At 37.3% G+C, this 19,997-nt stretch overlaps 1 protein-coding gene across 1 annotated transcript; it reads left to right on the top strand.

Moving 5' to 3' along the window:
- Positions 1-2,218: 2,218 nt before the first annotated feature.
- Positions 2,219-18,730, top strand: LOC149847569 (putative ATP synthase 24 kDa subunit, mitochondrial). Its single transcript, XM_089997099.1, has 7 exons — positions 2,219-2,318; positions 8,670-8,772; positions 9,416-9,560; positions 11,218-11,328; positions 16,564-16,710; positions 17,883-18,005; positions 18,369-18,730. The coding sequence occupies exons 1-7, from the start codon at positions 2,280-2,282 to the stop codon at positions 18,430-18,432; spliced, it is 732 nt and encodes a 243-aa protein (XP_089853225.1). The 5' UTR covers positions 2,219-2,279; the 3' UTR covers positions 18,433-18,730.
- The last annotated feature ends 1,267 nt before the right edge of the window (positions 18,731-19,997 follow it).

Raw genomic sequence — 19,997 nt, 5'->3', positions numbered from 1 at the left:
GCTCGTGCGCGTGTGTTGTGCGCTCAAAAGGCTTCCCTTCAGTGTTTGTGTTTGCCCGAAGCTACGTCACGGGGGCCGTTGCTTCTAAGCCCGTGACAATCAGAATACTCTTATCATGCACACAAGAAACATATATAGATTATAAAACTACTTGAATGAGCTCAAAGGGTTTTGTGTAGTAGGATGGGGGCCTAGGCCGCTAGGCAGGTGATGTAGGTTCAAATCCTATAAGGGTCACCCCATGCACAAACCAAAGCATAACGACTCCTCTCCTCGGGTGGGCGAAACAGGTTATATGTTCCCCCCGAAGACCGTGCGTCTTCCGGGGAGAACACACAAGACCCTCTCCTGGGGTGAGGGGTAAGCCTTCAGAGTTTTCTCTGCCAGGAGAAATCCTGGAGTGGTTTCTCGGAGTAAAAATAAAAAAAGAAAATAACTGGCATTGCATGGCTCCACTGTTTGGTAGGAGCAGCTAGTGCACGTCACCTTGTATTGGGAAGTTGGAAGTTCGAATCACCATGGTATCATTGTATAGCTGGTAAGGGTCTGCCTAACCCCAACTTGACTTTCGGAAAACAAAACTGAGAGAGAAAGAGAGAGATTAATCTAATCTAAATTCTAAAGTGCCCATGTTGGTAAATTTCATTCAATATATCAGGGTTTTCCTAATCACTCTTTTGAAATTAATAATAGATTAATTATTTATTAAACAACCAAACGATAAATAATTTTTCAAATTAGACAAACACCCATCGTACATATAATGATGAAATGGGGTTGAACTTTAAGCTTTCACCCAATTAACCCAAGTTTGACTTTAGTGACTCTGACCTAGGGTTATCCTACCTAAGCTAGGTCCAGTCGGTCTACGACCTGGCTTTGGTACTAGACCTTGTAACTGGACTCCAATTAACTAGGACCTATGCGGGTTGAAACCAGATCCAATTTGGGACCTATATTGGCTTTCGGTAATTTCCTATATAATCCTTGTGAAACACCAAATAGAGTTAAGAAGGAAATAACAATTATCCTATGCACGTGGACAAGGACCCGATCCAGGACCAGGCAGACAAATGTCACCGATCTCTTCTCTCTTTTTTTTAGAAGCAACTGTATCATAATTTTCTTAACATGGGGAATTTGGGAAGTAACTGACAATGTATTTTTGTTGTTGAGATATGTTGGAAAAAAATTGACGTGTAAGATTTATAAATTTTAAAAATATTCAATAACTTAAAAACCTTTGGAAATTTGAAAATAAAGTGTGTTAATATCATGATAATATCGCTACAAAAATTGTGATATTGTCGAAAAAGATGATTTTTTGAAAGTACTAATTGTTATAAAGTTTTTTCGCTTTTCTAAACATATCATAATAACTCATATAGTCATACCGTTTGGCGTTTGCATGCTTAAAAATATTTGAAATAAAAAAGAAAAACAATAGAATAAAACTATTTGGATGTTTCTACATCTGTTTGTTTAGATAGATATATGGGACAAAACTAACTAAAAAGTTCTGGTTAATGTTTTTCCATGTTTGCTGAAAACATGAAGAAAATGCTTGGGCCCACCGTCTTGGAAAAAGTTTTTCCTTCTTCCACCACTTTATCCTACAATCAAACGGGCTTATATGAAAAACCAATAGGTTTTTGCCTATTTTCAATGGGTCCATTAACGCTGGTGAGATCCGAGTCGATTCAAGATCCAAAGTTGGGAAGCAAGCAGAGCCGCTCGTGGCTCAGATTATGTTCGTCTCATAGAGAGCTCATTCAAGCTTGTGAAATAGGCTCAGCAAGTTGAATATGAACAATAGGCACTCCACTCAACTGGTATGAGCCCCTTAGGTAGTAAGAAATATATTTTTGATATATTTTACAAGTATTTTTTGTAATCCTATTTCTTTCAGGTAGAAAACAATGTTTTATGTTTTATAAACAAGCCAACTTGAACTTTGGCTCGTTTAACTCGGACTGATTACGGGCTTGAACTCGGCTTGGTTCGCCAAAAGAATGAGCCAAGCCTGAACACTTCAAGCTCGTTAACCAGCCCTAGTGTCGGACTACCTTTTGAAAAGTCGGATCCGGTCTCGATCCAATATCCGATAAGCAGCCATTTCCCTTAATTCGCACGCCGTCTCGGACGATTCGAAGACCAACCGACTCGAATGAGACTCGGTAACCCCGCACGTATAAATAGCATCCCGCACTCTAGGGCGCAGAAGAGCGGTAGGCGTCGGGAGGAAGAAGAAGAAGAGGAAGATCGAAGCTGTTTCAGAGATGGCGTACGCCTCGCGTCTTCTGAGCCGCGCCAGAATGGTAATTCTTTTCCTCTTTTCCATCCTCGTTGTTTTCATGCCACCATTTCTTCGATTTTCGGGTGCGATCGTCGTGAAAATTCTAGGATTTTTCTTCCTCTTCGGGTATTGGTATTCGTCCTTTTTTTCCTTCGTATTTGGAAGTTCGAGTCGGATTCGTGTTTTTTCCTGCTATTTTTGCGTGAATTTATGAGAAGGGTGAAGGATAGAATGATGGATAGCCTCTGCATCGGCTCGGTATGGGCGAAACACTTGTTCTGATCGATGTAAACATGCAATGATACACAAATTTTGGGTTTTGGTTGGTCTCGTACTGTCTTCAGATGAATCGTTGAATAAATTTAACTTCAAATTGCTGGAAACGCCAACCAGATGCACGGATTTCGCCCATCGCATGTCAAAGAAACTATTCCAGAAGCGTAGGATAAGTTGGGAACTTGTATTTGTGGTCCATTGCAATTTGGAAGTTATGTTGAAAACTAGGACAAATCGAGAATTTACGTTTTTTCTCCATAATGCAGTTTTCCAAGGTATACCAGTTTTTTTGGACGAGTAGGTGCATCCGGATAACCTGAGTGGTGTCCTTCGTTCCAACACGTATGAATCAATAGCAATTCCTAGATTTATAACCCAAAGAAACGGCACCCAACATGAAGACCTGGTTGCGCTGGCTCAGCCTGCTATACCTGCGGTCGTCATGCTGGTGGCGTAAAACTACGAGGCTAGAAAAGCTTAATTAAATTGAAAAGAGAAAACGGGAAATGATCAATTGAGTTGTGGAAAATGGAATGTCAAGCGACCATCCCTAAGAAACCCGGCCCAAAACCTGTTTTACTATGAGTATTATTTCTTTACTCTTTCTCTCTCTCTCGACTTGTTTATATATCTTTTCTTCTTTCTAACTGAAACATATTTTTGTGTTTTTTTGTACATAATATTTTCCCGCAAAGATACTTGGATATTTTATTCTTAAACTACATGAACGTGTTGGGAAACAACTCATAGAGGAATTGCACGTGGTTACTCTTTTTAATTGTTAATATCCATTTTGGGGGATTTTGGGTTTTTTAAAATTTAAAGGTGAATTCAGTAAAGCTAGAATAAGAATTTTAAATGGCTGATATGCTTGAATTTTAATAGTTGTGGTGCTTGAAGTTTCAAGCTGTATGGCATTGTTAATTTAAAGGTATCACAATAACAAGTAAAGGGCACACACCACACACCAAACACAATGGTGTAACGTGGTTTGCCTCTTAACAGAGTCTGCATCCATGGCTCTCAAGATACTCTCTCACTCTCTATTATCTTGAGGAGAGGTTTCATTTATGTTTATATCAAAACTGTTACAACTTGATATACATGCCTTTTGTCTCTCCTTTAGGGTAGGGATGTCATCATCACCTTTCCTTCTCTCTTCTTTAGATGTAGGGATGATTTTCTTGTCTTTGGAAGTTTCAGCTGTAAGTCTACAGGTTTTGAATTGTTCTTATCAATACTGATCATCTTTATCTCCTTTCCTCCATGCTCATATTTGTTTGGATCATGGTTCTTGATCCATTCCATCTTCTCTGCACTAATATCCGAATACACCTTAACAGTTGATTGTCAAAAGAGTGTAAAATAGTACTGCCTACTTTTGAAGATGGTGGTGACCAAGGTTATTTAGTACTAGATGGTGCATATGGAATAAGTACTTAACTGCCTTCATAGGCACTGATCACAGGAGGAAGCAAACACGAGGTCAAGGTTTGCAACTTCTGTCGGAGGTAGTCTTTGTCTTGGACTTCCACTAGGGTGAATTTTACAGTTATCCCAATGAAATGCCTTGACATGTAACATCTGTATTCAAACATGTTTTTGACATCAACAAGGAACCCATGGGCTTGTAGATGGAATACATCGAGCGAACACATGGTAGAAAATTCAATGGCATGCTCATGGTAATCATCTCTCCACCTAACCGGTAAAGGCTGACAAACCATGTGTGGAGGGCCCCATCTGTGTTGCAGCAAAGTTGAATGGTTGGTGGATGTTCAATACTGCAACTGAAAATGAGAGCAAAATGTTTGTAAGGCTGGAGAGGTTGACTCTATATATATCTGATTTGGTCTTGTTTATAGGTTTTCTGAAAATTTTTGATGTGTGGTCTATAGCTTGTCAAGAATTTTAATAGATCTAAGGTTTCTTGTAAAGAAAATAAGAAGCTATATCTGCTGGTAGAATGGACGATCAGCTGACAAGGGGAATGCCTTTCCAAGAGCATTATTGCATGTTTTCTGTGCATTTCCCTTGCTCAAGGAAGCTATTTGTATTAGCTTGGTGAGGAGAGGAGAATATCATCTCATGGGGTTCTACTTATTGTGAATTTGACATTGGTGACTTTTTACCTGTTGGTGGCCTGCTTCAAAAGGAAGCAGCTATCAGCCTTTGAATTTAAATGCAATGAAAGAAATGGAAACAAAATTGAGGGTTTCCTAAATCTATGCGAAGGAAGAAATGAGAATCAACCAAAAAGTGTTTAGGAAACAAACTTGGGATCTTTTTAAGTTATGTAACTTAAATGAATGAGATATATCCTCGCATATGGAATTGCTGCAAAAACCAAGATTAACTAGTTATGCTAATATACGACCCTTAAATTCTTGGAAGATGTTTCTTGTTTTTACCTGTATACAAATACGTAATTAATCTTCACTTGAAATTTTATGTACTTAATTATTAATTTTATAGTAAATATGTGTAGAAACTGCATAAACATCTTCAACTGATGCAGACAGCATAATTCATAAGAAGTTACAATAATACCACAAAGACCAGGAAGAAATGAATATGTGTAATGGTGTGTGTATTCTTCTTATAGTAATAAGGTGTCAATGTCTGACACTTGGACACTGACGCTTCTAGACACTTCATTTTTTAACATAGAAGTGTCCAAGAAAAAATGGACAATTGGTGTTGCATGTCGGACACTTTGCATGTCTTAGATACAAAGTGTCCGATGTCAGACACTTCATGTCAACCTTGTTTAGGCCCTTTTTTTTCTCCATATTTTCATTGGGTACTCCAGAAAATGAGTTGACATGCCCCTTTACTATACAAAAAGGACCCTCCCTCCCTCCCTCTCTCTCTCTCTCTATATATATATATATAGCCATGTTCATCTATCTAGTTTTTCAAAACCCGCTGTATCCATTTGTACTCGTGTCTAACATTGACACTGTGTCAGTGTCCAAGTAATGTAGATCCTAACCATTCAATTATCTCATTCAATCCCAAGAGCCCTTTGAGTTTTATAAAATTGAAAATAGTACTTTTTTGTGTGTTTTTTGGTAGAATATGGATAAAATTTTATCCACAAAATTGAATTAAATTAGAGAATTTACAGTTGGTTTTGAATTTTGGAGTCTCTGCAATATAATAAAAGTGCAATGTGACATTGAATTGTGGTTCCATGTCCTTTGGGGGTTTTGGAAGCACCTACCTTCTTGCTTTAGAAGCAGCTTTAGGCTGCAAGCTTTTAGGGATATATGGGTGTAATGAAATACAAAAGATATTTAAATGTCACTTATGGACATACACAATCACCATGACCACTTATGGGTCAATTACATGAACACAAACGTTACACAAATCAGCCACATAAGGGTACACAACACACATAAAAATGTAAAATGTTATTGAGAAAATGCTCTAATAAAAAGCATGCACGGTGTGGGGTTTCAACCCCTTTATATACACAAAGGAGACAAGAGAGAGCCATTGGAACCTTCCCAACGACTAGAAATGTAGCCGTTGAGGAGATCACAACGGCTCTACGGTCAAAAGACCTAACAAAAGTGTGTACAATGACTATAATACCCTTGTATACAAAAAGATTAAAATACTCCTATATATAAACATTGACACTACCCCTCAAACTTATGGTGTGATCATTGAAAGTTTGCCTAACAAGAAATGAAACCTAGGAGAAGGAAGGGCTTTAGTGAAAAAGTCTGCAAGCTGATATTCAGATATGACATGTGGTAGCAAAATCGTCTTCTTTAAAAATTCTTCTCTAACATAGTGGCAGTCCATCTCGATGTGCTTAGTGCGCTCATAAAAAGTATGATTCCCAACAATGTATATGGTACTTTTGTTATCGCAACATTAGCTTGAATGATGTTGTTGATGGTATTCTCATATCTGCCAGTAAGCTTGTCAACCAAACAATCTCTGATGTTGTGGTAGCCATAGCCCAATACTCTGCTTCTGTGGATGACAAATACACCTTTTGTTGCTTTTTGCATTTCCAACACACTAGTGAGTTTCTTACAAAAATACAGAAACCAGTGGTTGAGCGTCTATCATTGGGATCTCCTCTCCAGTCATAGTCAGAATATGCAACTAATTCAAGATGAGAGGATGAAGATAAAAATAATCTTTTGTTAACGAAATTTCTTAAATACCTAATAATGCACATAACAACACTCATATGAATTGAGGTAGGAGAGTGTTGAAATTGACTAGCAGCGTGAACTGTGAGATATATCGTCTGGAGATGGTCAAGTATATCAAGGCATCGATCATCTGTTGATATTTGGTAGTGTCGTTCAATGGAGTTCCATCATCAATCTTCATCTTTGAGTTGATAACTTCGGGTGTATCTACTCTCTTCTCGTCAGTTAGGCCAGACCTGTCGAAAAGAGAGAAAACAATATATATATATATATAGCTAAAAAGAGTAAGAGGTACTTAGTTTAGCAATGCTCCACACTTTGATGTGTCAAACTCTTCCAATCTTCAAAGAATCATCCACACGAGCATCAATCTTGAAGTGAGGCTATTGACACGCTTCTCGAAGTTCTCAATTTTCTTGATCTTCCACTAGTCTCTTTAATACCTCAATAACATCAATAGAGCACCAAGGATCTGATACCATATAATGAAATTCAAATGTTACATACACAATCACAATGACCACTTATGGGTCAATTACAGAGTTACCAGTCGGGGAAGCGGGAGCGGGAAGTGATACGGGAAGCGGGAGCGGGAAGCGAGGCACTTTAAAAAATTTAGGAAGCGGGAAGCGTGGGATGACTTAGAAGAAAATTATGAACCGTCTCGGAAGCGACCTAAGAAGCGAACTTTAAGCGAAAAAATATAAAAAAATGAAAAAATGGGGAAGCGTGGGGGAAGCACGCTTCCCATAAAAGGGAAACACACTTCCCATTTTGAGAAGCACGCTTTCCAAAAAAATGTGCTTCCCTGCATGTTTCGAAAGTGCGACGTTTCGTGCTTCCGAAACGTGCTTCGGGGAAGCACGCTTCCCCATGCGCCTAGGCGCTTCCGGTAACTCTGGTCAATTACATGAATGCACAAGTCATGCAAATCAGCCACTTAAGGGCACACAACACATAAAAATGTAAAATGTTATTGAAAAAATGCTCTAAGAAAAAGCATGCCTTGTGTGGGGTTTCAACCAGAGTTACCAGTCAAGGAAGCGGGAGCGGGAAGCGGGAGCGGGAAGCGGGAGCGGGAAGCGAGGCACTTTCAAAAATTTAGGAAGCGGGGAAGCGTGGGACCACTTAGAAGAAAATTCCGAACCGTCTCGGAAACGACCTAGGAAGCGAACCGGAAGCGAGGGGAAGCGAAAAAATGGGGGAAGCGAGGGGGAAGCGAGGGGGAAACGTGGGGGAAGCGTGGGGGAAGCGCGCTTCCCATTTATGGGAAGCGCGTTTCCCATAAAAGGGGGACGTGCTTCCCATAAAAGGGAAGCGCGCTTCCCATAAAAGGGAAGCGCGCTTCCCAAAAAAGGGGGACGCTTCCCCTCACGCTTCGGAAGCGCGACGTTTCGCGCTTCCGAAGCGCGCTTCGGGGAAGCGCACTTCCCCTTTTGCCTAGGCGCTTCCGGTAACTCTGGTTTCAACCCCTTTATATAGACAAAGGAGACAAGAGAGCTGTTGGGACCTCCCCAACGGCTCTATGGTCAAAAGACCATCAAGCTCTTCCCTATTCTAACATTTATAAAAGTAAAAATAAAAATAAAATAAAATAGAAACAGGGTGTACAATGACTATAATACCCTTATGTACAAAAAGACTAAAATACCCCTATGTATATACATTGACAATGGGCACGTCCCATGATCATGGATTTTTTTATTCTAACACACATTGACTTTGGTAATGAACTCATAAATCTTCATTTTCCACAAATAAAGGTGAAAAAGAAAATAAAACATTTCTGTGAAAATCATACTTCTGCTTCTAACGTCCTGCCATTTAGTACTGGTTCAAGCTATTTCACCCTCACACATGTTACAATATCACAAACCTTGTTCAGCAGTTGTTAATTGTGCTTCTTTTGGTTTTAGGTTCCACAGGTGTGTGCTGGAAAAAGTAATTTGCAGCATGAAAGTGTTATGCCAGTCCGTCACTTTTCCAAGGAAGCTGATCACCCTGTTCTGAAAGGCGATGGTGAGCTGCTTGCCATATCATGGAAATTTAATATATTGATCTCATTGTCTTGCTATTTCCTTATCCATAATTGATTAGTGGTTTTTCTTAGTCCGTATACACAATCATTCTCTGAGGAGACTAGACATTTCTGGGTTTCTATTCTGGAGACTTACATTTGATGCTTAGATCCAATTCATGGAACCCTCTTGATTGTTCTCAGCAGAGGACTTTGATGCACAACTTTGTTGAATTTTCACTAGATGCCAAAACTTTACGAAAACAACTAATAAGAAAAATCACTGATCTTCATTGATGAATTGGCTGATAAAAATATTGCATCTGTGCAAACTTCAAAAGTTTTCTAGATGACTTTATTTAGACAATAAATGTGTCTTGTCTAAATGGTAAATGACGTTATTAACATAAAAAAGGAAATACTGCAAGTAAAAAAAATCTTATTACCCATTTATGGACCCAGATATGCAGGATCGAGTAACTGTGCTACTTGGTTCTTGTTGGTTTCAGTATTTGGTAATTTTCAGCACAAGTGATATGTGGCCTCATATGTAGTTATTAAGTTGGCATAATCAATTGATTTTTCATGCATTTTATTGTTAGTGTCTGGTTTCTGATGCATCTGATATCCTTCATGTTATGGAAGAGATGTTGAAGAACATCTTTTTTGAAGTTAAGAAGAAATTTGAGACAGCCTTAGGAGTTCTCCGAAAAGAAAAGGTAACCCTTGATCCAGACGATCCTGCTGCAGTAGAGCAGTATGCAAAGGTTATGAAGACTGTGAGAGAAAAGTAAGTCCCATCTCTTGCTCATTTCAAGGAGGTGCTTGTCTTTCTTGCTCAGTTACTTGTTCTAACTTCTAATGAAAGAAAACGTTATTCTAATGCTTTGTCTCAAGATCATGACATTATTCTGATAGTTCCTCTCAAGTGCATGATAAACATATGTATTAGATCACTTGATAGTTCAAATTAACACCTGAAGTAAAAAGATTTTGATTGAGACGCAGTTCATTATCTCAAGCAGTTGCAAAAAGTCAATAAATGGATGTAAGAGTGTCAACATATTGGGTTTGGGTTGGACTATACTGACTTTGATGGAGTATTCCCAGTTATGTAATCATAGGATTGTGATTCAGATTGGAGATAGGTTGGATGTGTCAAATTCAAAGTTTCAAACTGATTTGATCAGATCTAGTTTAGGCTAAAGCAAATTCAACCCGATTGGATCAGATCTAGTTTAGGCTAAAGCAAATTCAACCTGATTGGATCAGATCTATGTCACACGGACTCGCCTAAGTGGCTGCCACACCTGCGTCGATGCGATGCAGGTGCAGCACTCAGTGCGGAAAATATGCAATTTGCTGCACCAGGTGAGGTCAAACAAATCTGGGTGCGATCAACCTGCACCCAGGGTTATGTTTGTCCAAAATTTTAAAAAATTGAAAGGGGTGGTGGTGGTGGTGGGGTATTAGGGCACGACTGCATCCCCCCCTCCTCCTCCTCCCCGACTGCTTCCCCCTCCCCTCTTCCGACGGCAGTGACGATGACAGAGAAATAAGTACCTCTCTCTCCTCCTCCTCCTCTCTTTCTTCTTCTTCCTTATCCTCCTCCCCCTCTCTTTCTTCTTCTTCCTTATCCTCCTCCCTCCACTTCCTCCTCTCTTTTTTCTTCTCCTCCTCCCTTTCTTCTTCTTCCTTCCTCCTCCTCTCCTCGTTGGCGCAAAGTCCAAACCCAGGCTTGTTGCTAAACCCAGGCTATGCAATTATGCACTGTTTGTTTCTTTTATTAGTATAATTTACTTATTTTTTGCTTGACTTGTTTGATTGTTTCCTGTTTTCTTAATTCACTTAGCGTAACTATAATAGCAATTGTAGATTGTTAATTTGATTTATTGCATGACTTTATGCATGATGGATTGATGATATGATAATTGTTTTTATTTCATTAGTGTTAACTTAAAACTATATATATATATATATATATATATATATATATATATATATATATATATATATATATATATATATATATATATATATATATATATATATATACCCTCTCTGCACCTCCGCACCCAAGTTTTTTTTAAAGTGCTGCATCACCGCATCCACACCTATGTGACATAGGATCAGATATACTTTAGGCTATTTGTTCTGATCTGCAGCTAGTTATAAATCCTAGCAATATAAATGGTCCTGCCAAAACCTGATTGAAACCAAGCTTGGTGTCCAATACCTTATGGGCTGCTTATCTTGATGCTCGCTCCTAGTTTGGTTTATCGGAAAGTAGTAGCATATTTATGCATGCATATTTCCATGTGGATACATGAAGCCTGTAAAAAATTTGGGCTTTAAGGAACCTGTTAGCTGGTATTGGTTACACATCACAATTCTAATCCTCTAGCCAACTTGGAGATATTTTTTTTAATGTTTTTTTTTTACCTCAGGGCTGACCTCTTTTCAGAATCACAAAGAATAAATTACACGATTCAGACACGGACACAGGGTATACCAGATGCCAGGACATATCTGTTGACATTGAAGGAGATACGAGTGAAGTATGTACTATTCTTCCTTTTTCAAACAATTTCTGCTTCTTTGCCTCATGGAAATAATTGTATGAGTTATCTGGACTTTGGAGGCATCAGCTGATTTTTGCATATATTAAAAGCACACATTTTTACTTTGTAGTCTGTGTTTGGTATGAGATATTGATGTTCAACTTTGCAAGCATTTATGGAACCTTGCAGGGGTTGTTTATGTGCCATGCCCTACATGTTGCTGTTAGAAAGTGACTTTGAATATTTTAGGTTCGATAATGAACCCATACATATGCACATTAAGTGCGAATACACCCACTTAAGGGAACAACACAAGCACATCAAGTGCTAATACATAAACCCATAAAAGGGATAAATATGACTTAAAGTCATAAGTTGAATATTATTGAAGAAATAGGGAGAAGAGGGTAAAAACCCTATACAATGGAGCATAAGCTCCTCCAAGGAGTAAAGAAATACAAGGGGGGAGACCCCTATTTATAACACAAGAGAGGAGCCACAAAGAGGGCTCCCAAAGGAGTCGTTGGGAGCCCCCAACGGTCACATTTGTGACCGTTGGGGGCTCCCCAACGACTCTTTGGGGAGCCTCCCTAGGTGGCGCAAACCCAAAAAAGGAGAAAAATAAAAAATAAAAAATAAAATTAAATTACAAACATATTTCGAATGGAATATGCGTAAAACCGTGAAATGTCTAAACTACCCCTATGCCTATAAATAGAGAAATATATATTTTATATATATAATTAGGATAATACATATGCATATATACAATATATGAATATGTATTATCCTTTATATATATAAAATATATATAATATTACAAAGGTTCAATGATACATTTTAACACCCCCCCTCAAACTTTGCGTGGGGGAACGAAAAGATTGAAGAAAGCAAGAGGAAGAATCTCAAGGCTTCAAGAGCCTTCAGTCCGAATGCCATTGAAAATGCAAATGTCTTCCTCCAACGTTTTTAACGATGAGCACCTTCCATGATCTATCCAAGGTACTTCCTTTTCCACTTATTTTCAAGGTCCTGTGGAACAACAACAAAGAAACAAGTAAAACATATCTTTGCACTTTACTCAATTGGAACATTTCTAACAAGCTTAATTGAAACCATATCGGATGACATATCCGCAAAACAATGGTGCAAAAATATAACTTATGCATAGAAATTTGAAGCACATGATAGGATAATTATTTTAGCATGAAAGTAAATTTAGAAAACCAAAGTTTCAAAATCATACATCATGTTAAAGAGTGAGCGGAAGCAAATTATGCGAAAATGAATTGCAAGAATGCATTATGCATTTATAAGGTCCATCATTGGACAATCACAACTCCATAATGGGAAATAACAAAATGGTCCACTAAGGAACACCACAATAAGCCTACGAAGAGGCATAAGCTACATATGCTTTAATGAAAGAGGGCCTTAAAAGGCCATAATGAGCATATGCATATACTATCATGAAATGAATTAATACTTAAATAAAATCATTAATGAACATGCTTTAAACATGTAACGAAGTGCCAAACAAGAGAAACGAAGTCTCCAAGCATACTTTAGACAAAATAAACACAAGATTTGAAGAATATTGTTTCAAGGTTTTATTTATATGCTTGTCATTACAAGTTTTATTGCCTTAAAGGCTTCTCTTCTTATAGCCCCTTATCTAAGTGTCATCATATGTAGACAAAAATTTTATTACATCTTCGTGTGTTGTTAGCTCTTTGTTGGCTTTTACTCTCTTGGTCTAGTAGCTGAACACACTTGTCTTGAGTGTTATTATATGTAGACAAGGCACGTTGATTCACACCATGGTGTGTGATTTTAGCCTATGTTGGCATTTGTATCCTTGTTCTAGTCGCTGAGTTGTATGCCCATGGTTGACTTCTTTCACTCAATTCAAGTGTCATTTTATGTAGATAAAAGATGTATTGTGTTTTAGCCCATGGTTGACTTATTACTCTTGTTCTAGTAGCTGAACATACTTGGTTTTGAGTGTATTTTTACATAGAGAAGAGATGCTTTTGGTCCATGTTGGCGTGTATTCTCTTGTTCTTGTCGTAGATACACTCATTTCAAGTATTATTATATGTAGACAAGAGGTTCTTTTGCACACCTTTGTGTGTGTCTTTGGCCTTTAATGGCATTATATTTATATTCTTGATCTAGTAGCTTATACACTTGATTTATGGGTTTTGGAGGACTAATGAGGTAGTTGTTTGTAATAGATGAACTATTGTTGAAATTTGCAAAATTTCATTCATGACTTGTGTTTTAAGATATTCAAGTGAATCATATTTTTGATATGCATATTTTAAAATCAAGTTGATTTTTTGGCATTTAATCTATATATTAAGTGCTTATGGTTTTTTGGCCACTTTTTTATGCAAAATGACATTTTCACATTGTACTCTCTTTTCAATAAAGAGATGTTTTTATTGTCTTCTTTAGGGCTTGTGTTTGTTTTTATCCCTAAATGGACTTGTAAGATTGTTTATTTTATCATTATAAATGCTTCTGTAATATCTTAGTACATGTTGTCCTAAATTTGCACATTTAAGATTATTGTCATTTTGCATCTTGGTATACATATAAATTGCTAATTATAAAGGCTTGATTATTTCTTGGATTATTCCAAATCCTTTTTCCCACATGACATAGCTTAAATATTTTATGTTGTGTTGATTAAGTCTTTTAATAATGATCATAATTTCGTATATATACAACATTATTGTCATATAACATATTGTTGTGATTGATTATGTTGGACGTTTGATTCAATTTTTAATCGGTCCTCTTTTCTTTGAAAAATGATTCATAAAGTGTTTATTGCCTTTTTGTGGCATTTATATTTGTCCATCACATGTTATTTAATGCATCATTTGTTTGGCCTTATTATTGTTTTATTAGAGATGTTTGTTGAGGTGAGTTATGGGCACCTCGTGTTATATCATTCTAGATTGTCCACTTGTCATATTTTAGATGGTTGTTGAGGTGAGTTATGTTCACCTCGTGTTATATCATTCTAGATTGTCCACTTGCCATATTTTAGATGGTTGTTGAGGTGAGTTATGGGCACCTTGGGACTCTAAAATGATTTGTTATATGATCTCTAATTATGAGTGTGTCACTCATTTTTTTCTCTTTTGGCCATTGATCTAATAGATGCTTTCATTTATATGTAAATGTGATGGATATATGGTGTTTAAAACCTTAAATGTTTTAAGGTATATTAAAATCAAGGTTTTGGAGATTATTGCCCAATCTTTTATTGTTTATGAATCATATGAGTGCATTTGCACATTTATGTTTTGTGCTTTTGTGCACAAGTGTTCTTGATGTGTATATTCACACATTTATTCCAAAATGATATTTTAAATCCATTTATGAGGCAAAACGATAAAAGATAGACAATATGCATACAAGCATAAATAGTTTATAAAAGAAGTGTACAAAGACACTTTCACAATCACTTGAACAAAATACGCAAAAAAGCGTAATAAAGGAAAACATGTAATAAAGCATGTATTTCATAAAAAGAAACAAATGCTTGAGACTCTCAAGCTTTAATTATGCAATCATATGCAATTTAAGACAAGGAAGACCATATTATGGCCAATGTAGGCATCTTTAGAGGAAAAATCAAAATAATGAAAATCTTTTATACCAAAGGATGCAATAGATACACTATGCTCTCTATAGAGTGTGAGGAGATTTTTAAAATAAACAACAAATATTTAGATGCGAGAAATTCTCATTATATCAAAATATCTATCTATCTATATATATATATATAAATTTTTTGTTTTTCAGAAAAAAGCACTAAAAACCATACACAAGAGTTTTAAGCAAAGATCATTAATTTAGCAAGAAAATATATATAAAAAGTTAATTTATAGGTTAATCACGAAATTCTCACGGAAGAATCATAAATCTCACATAATTGAAAACAATTTTAAAAACCATAAATTACTATTATATGTAATTTCAAACATAAATTACTATAATATGCAATGAGGAATCGATAACTTATATAAACAAGAATTATATATTTGAACAATAAACACGTTTACCAAAATTAAAAAGAGATATTTTTAAAATATACTAAAAGGAAATGATTCAAAAAACACAAAATGTGTAAAAAATAGTTTCATAATACATAATATGTTAAGAAAAGAGATACATACCGAAAAACTTCCAAAAAAGGAGAAGGAACAAAGAATACTTCACCATTTCTTGAGCACCATGCTTTCCGTTGCGCCAAGAGACAATCCCATCGTAACCGGGCTCTGATACCATGTTAGAAAGTGACTTTGAATATTTTAGGTTCGATAATGAACCCATGCATATGCACATTAAGTGCGAATACACCCACTTAAGGGAACAACACAAGCACATCAAGTGCTAATACATAAACCCATAAAAGGGATAAATATGACTTAAAGTCATAAGTTGAATATTATTGAAGAAATAGGGAGAAGAGGGTAAAAACCCTATACAATGGAGCATAAGCTCCTCCAAGGAGTAAAGAAATACAAGGGGGGAGACCCCTATTTATAACACAAGAGAGGAGCCACAAAGGGGGCTCCCAAAGGAGTCGTTGGGAGCCCCCAACGGTCACATTTGTGACCGTTGGGGGCTCCCCAACGACTCTTTGGGGAGCCTCCCTAGGTGGCGCAAACCCAAAAAAAGGAGAAAAATAAAAAATAAAAAATAAAATTAAATTACAAACATATTCCGAATGGAATATGCGTAAAACCGTGAAATGTCTAAACTACCCCTATGCCTATAAATAGAGAAATATATATTTTATATATATAATTAGGATAATACATATGCATATATACAATATATGAATATGTATTATCCTTTATATATATAAAATATATATAATATTACAAAGGTTGAATGATACATTTTAACAGTTGCACATGAACATGGAACGGCTTTCCTCATGAAAGTCACCCCCAAATCTATCAGCAGCCCTTCCCTTCAGAAATGCTTGCCAATGACCTGGGGTGGGGGTGTTGGACTCCTTTTCCAAGAAAGGACAAATGTGCCCTTAGTGTTTGATATTTAGAACCCATGATGAACATATTCTGCCTTCTTTTTTTATTCCTAGTTCCCTTCTCTTCTTTCTTTCTTAAAGGGAAAAAATAAATCATATTTAGTGATAATGTTTTACTGAATGCAAGAATCTGATAGAGGGATGTTCTTGCTCAGGCGAGGACTCACTGATGATCTTGGTGCAGAGGCTATGATGATGGAAGCATTAGAAAAGGTTGAGAAAGAAATCAAGAAGCCACTTTTGAGGTCTGACAAGAAGGAAATGGCTCTCCTATTAGCAGAGTTTGATAAGATAAACAAGAAGTAAGTCTGTACAGTTGAGTGGATCACAGCTTTTACGGTTCAGTGATATACCATTTATTTTTGTGAGTGCAAGTTGCATTTTTCTTATTTGTGAGCTTGGCTACTTTATTAAATGAAATAAAAAATGGTCCATTATACAGACTCACACGCAATGCCATCAGTAAGATTCTGGGTGACAATTTATTATAGGTCATAATTGTAAATAACAAGTGAAGTAATAAATGAATCCCCCAAAATAAATGAACGTGACAGAAACTAAGATGAAAGTAACCATTAAGAAGGAATTACCTAATGGAATTATTGCATTATTCTGGCTTTGCTTGGCCAGGAGAAATGAATATTTTCAAGCTGAATCTGGATAACTAATTTCTTCTTGCCAGGTTGATTCCCCACAGGACGAAAGTTGGTGAGGAACCTGGTTATGGTCACTGAAGCTTTCTTGGTTGCACAGTTGGAAGGTTTCTAGCGATTTCAAAGAAAACCATCTTGCTTTGGCAAACAGTCTGCACTATCGAATTTAAAAGAAGCTTAAGATACACAAAACCTGCATGTAGACTAGGTTTTCGCGTGTATTGGATTAATTTCTACATGATCCTTGACCATTATTTAATCCTGGTCTATTAGTTTTTTTTTACCATTTCAACATCTGGGAGAAAAAAGGTTTATATGAATGTGTGGAAATGCTCATTGTTATAGACTTGCACTTACACGTCCTGTGAGAAACGCCAGTTGAAAGGTTCTCTTATTCATCTTGTTGTCCTGACTAGTGAGCTACCATGTAACTGACATGCATGCAGTTGCACAACGTGCACATCCTCTTAAACTACTGCTTGGGCGGTTGGGATAATTCATCTTATTGTCCAGAACAGTAACCTGAGTGCAAGTATATTCACATGTGCGCAAACATATCTGCACGCACACAGACATACATGCACAGTGATGTGTGTGACTATCCACCTGGCACAATGAAGATACTTGCCATTTGTATTGTCCTTTAATGTTTCTTATCTTTGTGTTCCAAAGTAATGTGAGGGGAAACAAAAAGGTAGATGTATCTATATTGTACATTTGATGGTATTTTCATCTGGTTGTCTCCAGTGAGTAAAAATCAGCAGTAATACATGTTTAACATACAATGTTGTGACCCTTTTGTATGTATATTTTTGGGTCAGACTTGGCATCCGAAAGGAAGATCTGCCTAAATATGAAGAGCAATTGGAACTGAAAATAGCTAAAGCACAGTTGGGGGAGCTGAAGAAGGAAGCCTTTGAAGCAATGGAAACTCAGAAGAAGAGGTATCTCTTGGGCATCACTATGGTGCATGTTCCCACTCTTTCCTAACATGATGCACCATTTGTATCAGCCTCATCACCATGAAGGCATTCCTAGTGGAATATGAACTTCAATCTTGAGTTCAAAATTGGATTCTTGGTATCCATACCTTGAATCAAGTTGCTATGCCAGCCATCCAACTCAATTTGAATCCTATGACTGAGAAAAGGTGACAAAGCAGAAAATTGCTCAAGGAGCAACTTTGAGGTAGTTGACTCCCTAGTCAAGCTTTTGTGATCATCTAACATGATCTTCCACAAACGCCTACGTCATGGTAGTTTTCTTTATGTTTTCCATTACCTTACTTTCTCATTTATTTCATGTAGGGAGGAGTTCAAGGATGAGGAGATGGTTGATGTCAAATCACTGGATATTCGAAACTTCATCTGAGACCTGATCCTGCATGGGTAACATATGATTGATGGCTGTCATTTTCTCTTATTTGTCAATACCAGAGATTGAAATGCTTCCTGTTGGGCGTTGCAAGTTGCTGTTTCTCATTCTCAATAATTTCATTCAGGCGGCTTATAGCTGATACCTTTTTCGAATGAAAAGAATAATTACTTTGTTAAAAACTGTATCAGATGTTTTTGCTTTTCTATGGATATATTCATGGCATTCCTGTTGCCTGCAGTTCTTCAACCATTGCTCTGGTGATGGTAATATGATCTTTGGTATCATGTCTCTACACAACCACTTTTTTGTTTTTGTATCTGATGGTAATATGATCTTTGGGGGTTTTATTAGATCAGCATCACCACGGGGCACACCGAACCTGAGATCCCTTGGTTATGATAGTGGGACCTAACCATCCAGTTATTGTGTTTGACCCCAGAAGCCCTATTTCTACCTAAAAGGTTGAAAGAAGCGAGAATATGAAAAGGGAATGATGTTTGACCTCTGGTTTTGATTCATGGACACCCTCACATCATTAAGATTTTCTGAGATCTACTTTCATGGAATAGTCAGAAATTATGTTGAAGTTGGCCAGTTTTCCTTTTCTTCTTCTTCCACATCGGATGACAAAATTCTCTATGGTCCAATGTTCAGGTGCTGATAAAACAGTTTTTGTTGAACTCATGCTAATTTTGCCAGGTTGACATGGTGATGCTGATCTAATAAAAACCCCAAATTGCATCTTATGCTTTTGCTATGAGTTTATATGTGATCGTTGAAAGATTCCCAGGATTGAAATGAATGAACTGCAATAAGGGTTCATGATTTTATCATTGGATGGAAATGAATGGAAAAATAAGGTCCACAGGGTTGACTTTATAGATTGTTGAAGGCATGTCTCTGATGTTGAACTATGCCAGAATGGCAACTGAGAATACACCATGATGCATAAACAGTGACAGCTCACCAAGCCCACACCTCTGTAGGCCCCTTGGCTGCTGAGCAGGTTATCCATCTTTTATGCCGGTGGTGCAGAGTAAGTCTAGGTTTGAAACTCACCAAGAATACAGCAAGGAACAGACCCGAGGGGTTTGGTTTAGTGGGATGGGGCCTAGACCGTTTGACTGGCAGTCTAGGTTCAAATCCCATGGGCGTCACCCCCACATAAACTGAAGCTTGGCAACTCCCTGAGTTTTATGCTGACATGGACAGAGACTGTAAGTACAGCAGGCTGAGCCATCACAGCTAGGTCTCTGCTTCTGGAGCGGCTTTTTCGAGTAAAAAAAAGAGTATAGCAAGGAACTAATTCATCAGTGTTTAATACTTTGGCGAGCATCCAGGGTTTGCCTGAGTCACGAGCCCTACCCCATGACTGACTTCAACTCAACATTTTTGCAAGAGAATGAATCATATTTAATTCATTCTCGCTTAGCCCCACTTTCTCACGTTCTTACGTTTACAATAACGTGAGAAAGTGGGTTCTCTCAAGACGAAAACAGCCTTGGTTGTTAAAACTAGGGATGGCAGTGGACTTGGGGAAAACAGGCCCCCACCTTGCC

This window comes from Nuphar pumila, chromosome 2 (assembly GCF_984573655.1).
Source record: "Nuphar pumila chromosome 2, dmNupPumi1.hap1.1, whole genome shotgun sequence".
NCBI classification, from domain to species: Eukaryota; Viridiplantae; Streptophyta; class Magnoliopsida; order Nymphaeales; family Nymphaeaceae; genus Nuphar; species Nuphar pumila.
Note: the sequence above shows the minus strand (reverse complement) of the source record. Positions and strands in the feature narration are given on the sequence as shown.

Excerpts from the sequence above, each read along its gene's own strand:
- LOC149847569 (XM_089997099.1), top strand. The coding sequence starts at position 2,280 with ATGGCGTACGCCTCGCGTCTTCTGAGCCGCGCCAGAATG. Across the intron at positions 2,319-8,669 it reads TTCTGAGCCGCGCCAGAATG|GTTCCACAGGTGTGTGCTGG; the intron begins GTAATTCTTTTC and ends TTTTGGTTTTAG. Across the intron at positions 9,561-11,217 it reads ATGAAGACTGTGAGAGAAAA|GGCTGACCTCTTTTCAGAAT; the intron begins GTAAGTCCCATC and ends TTTTTACCTCAG.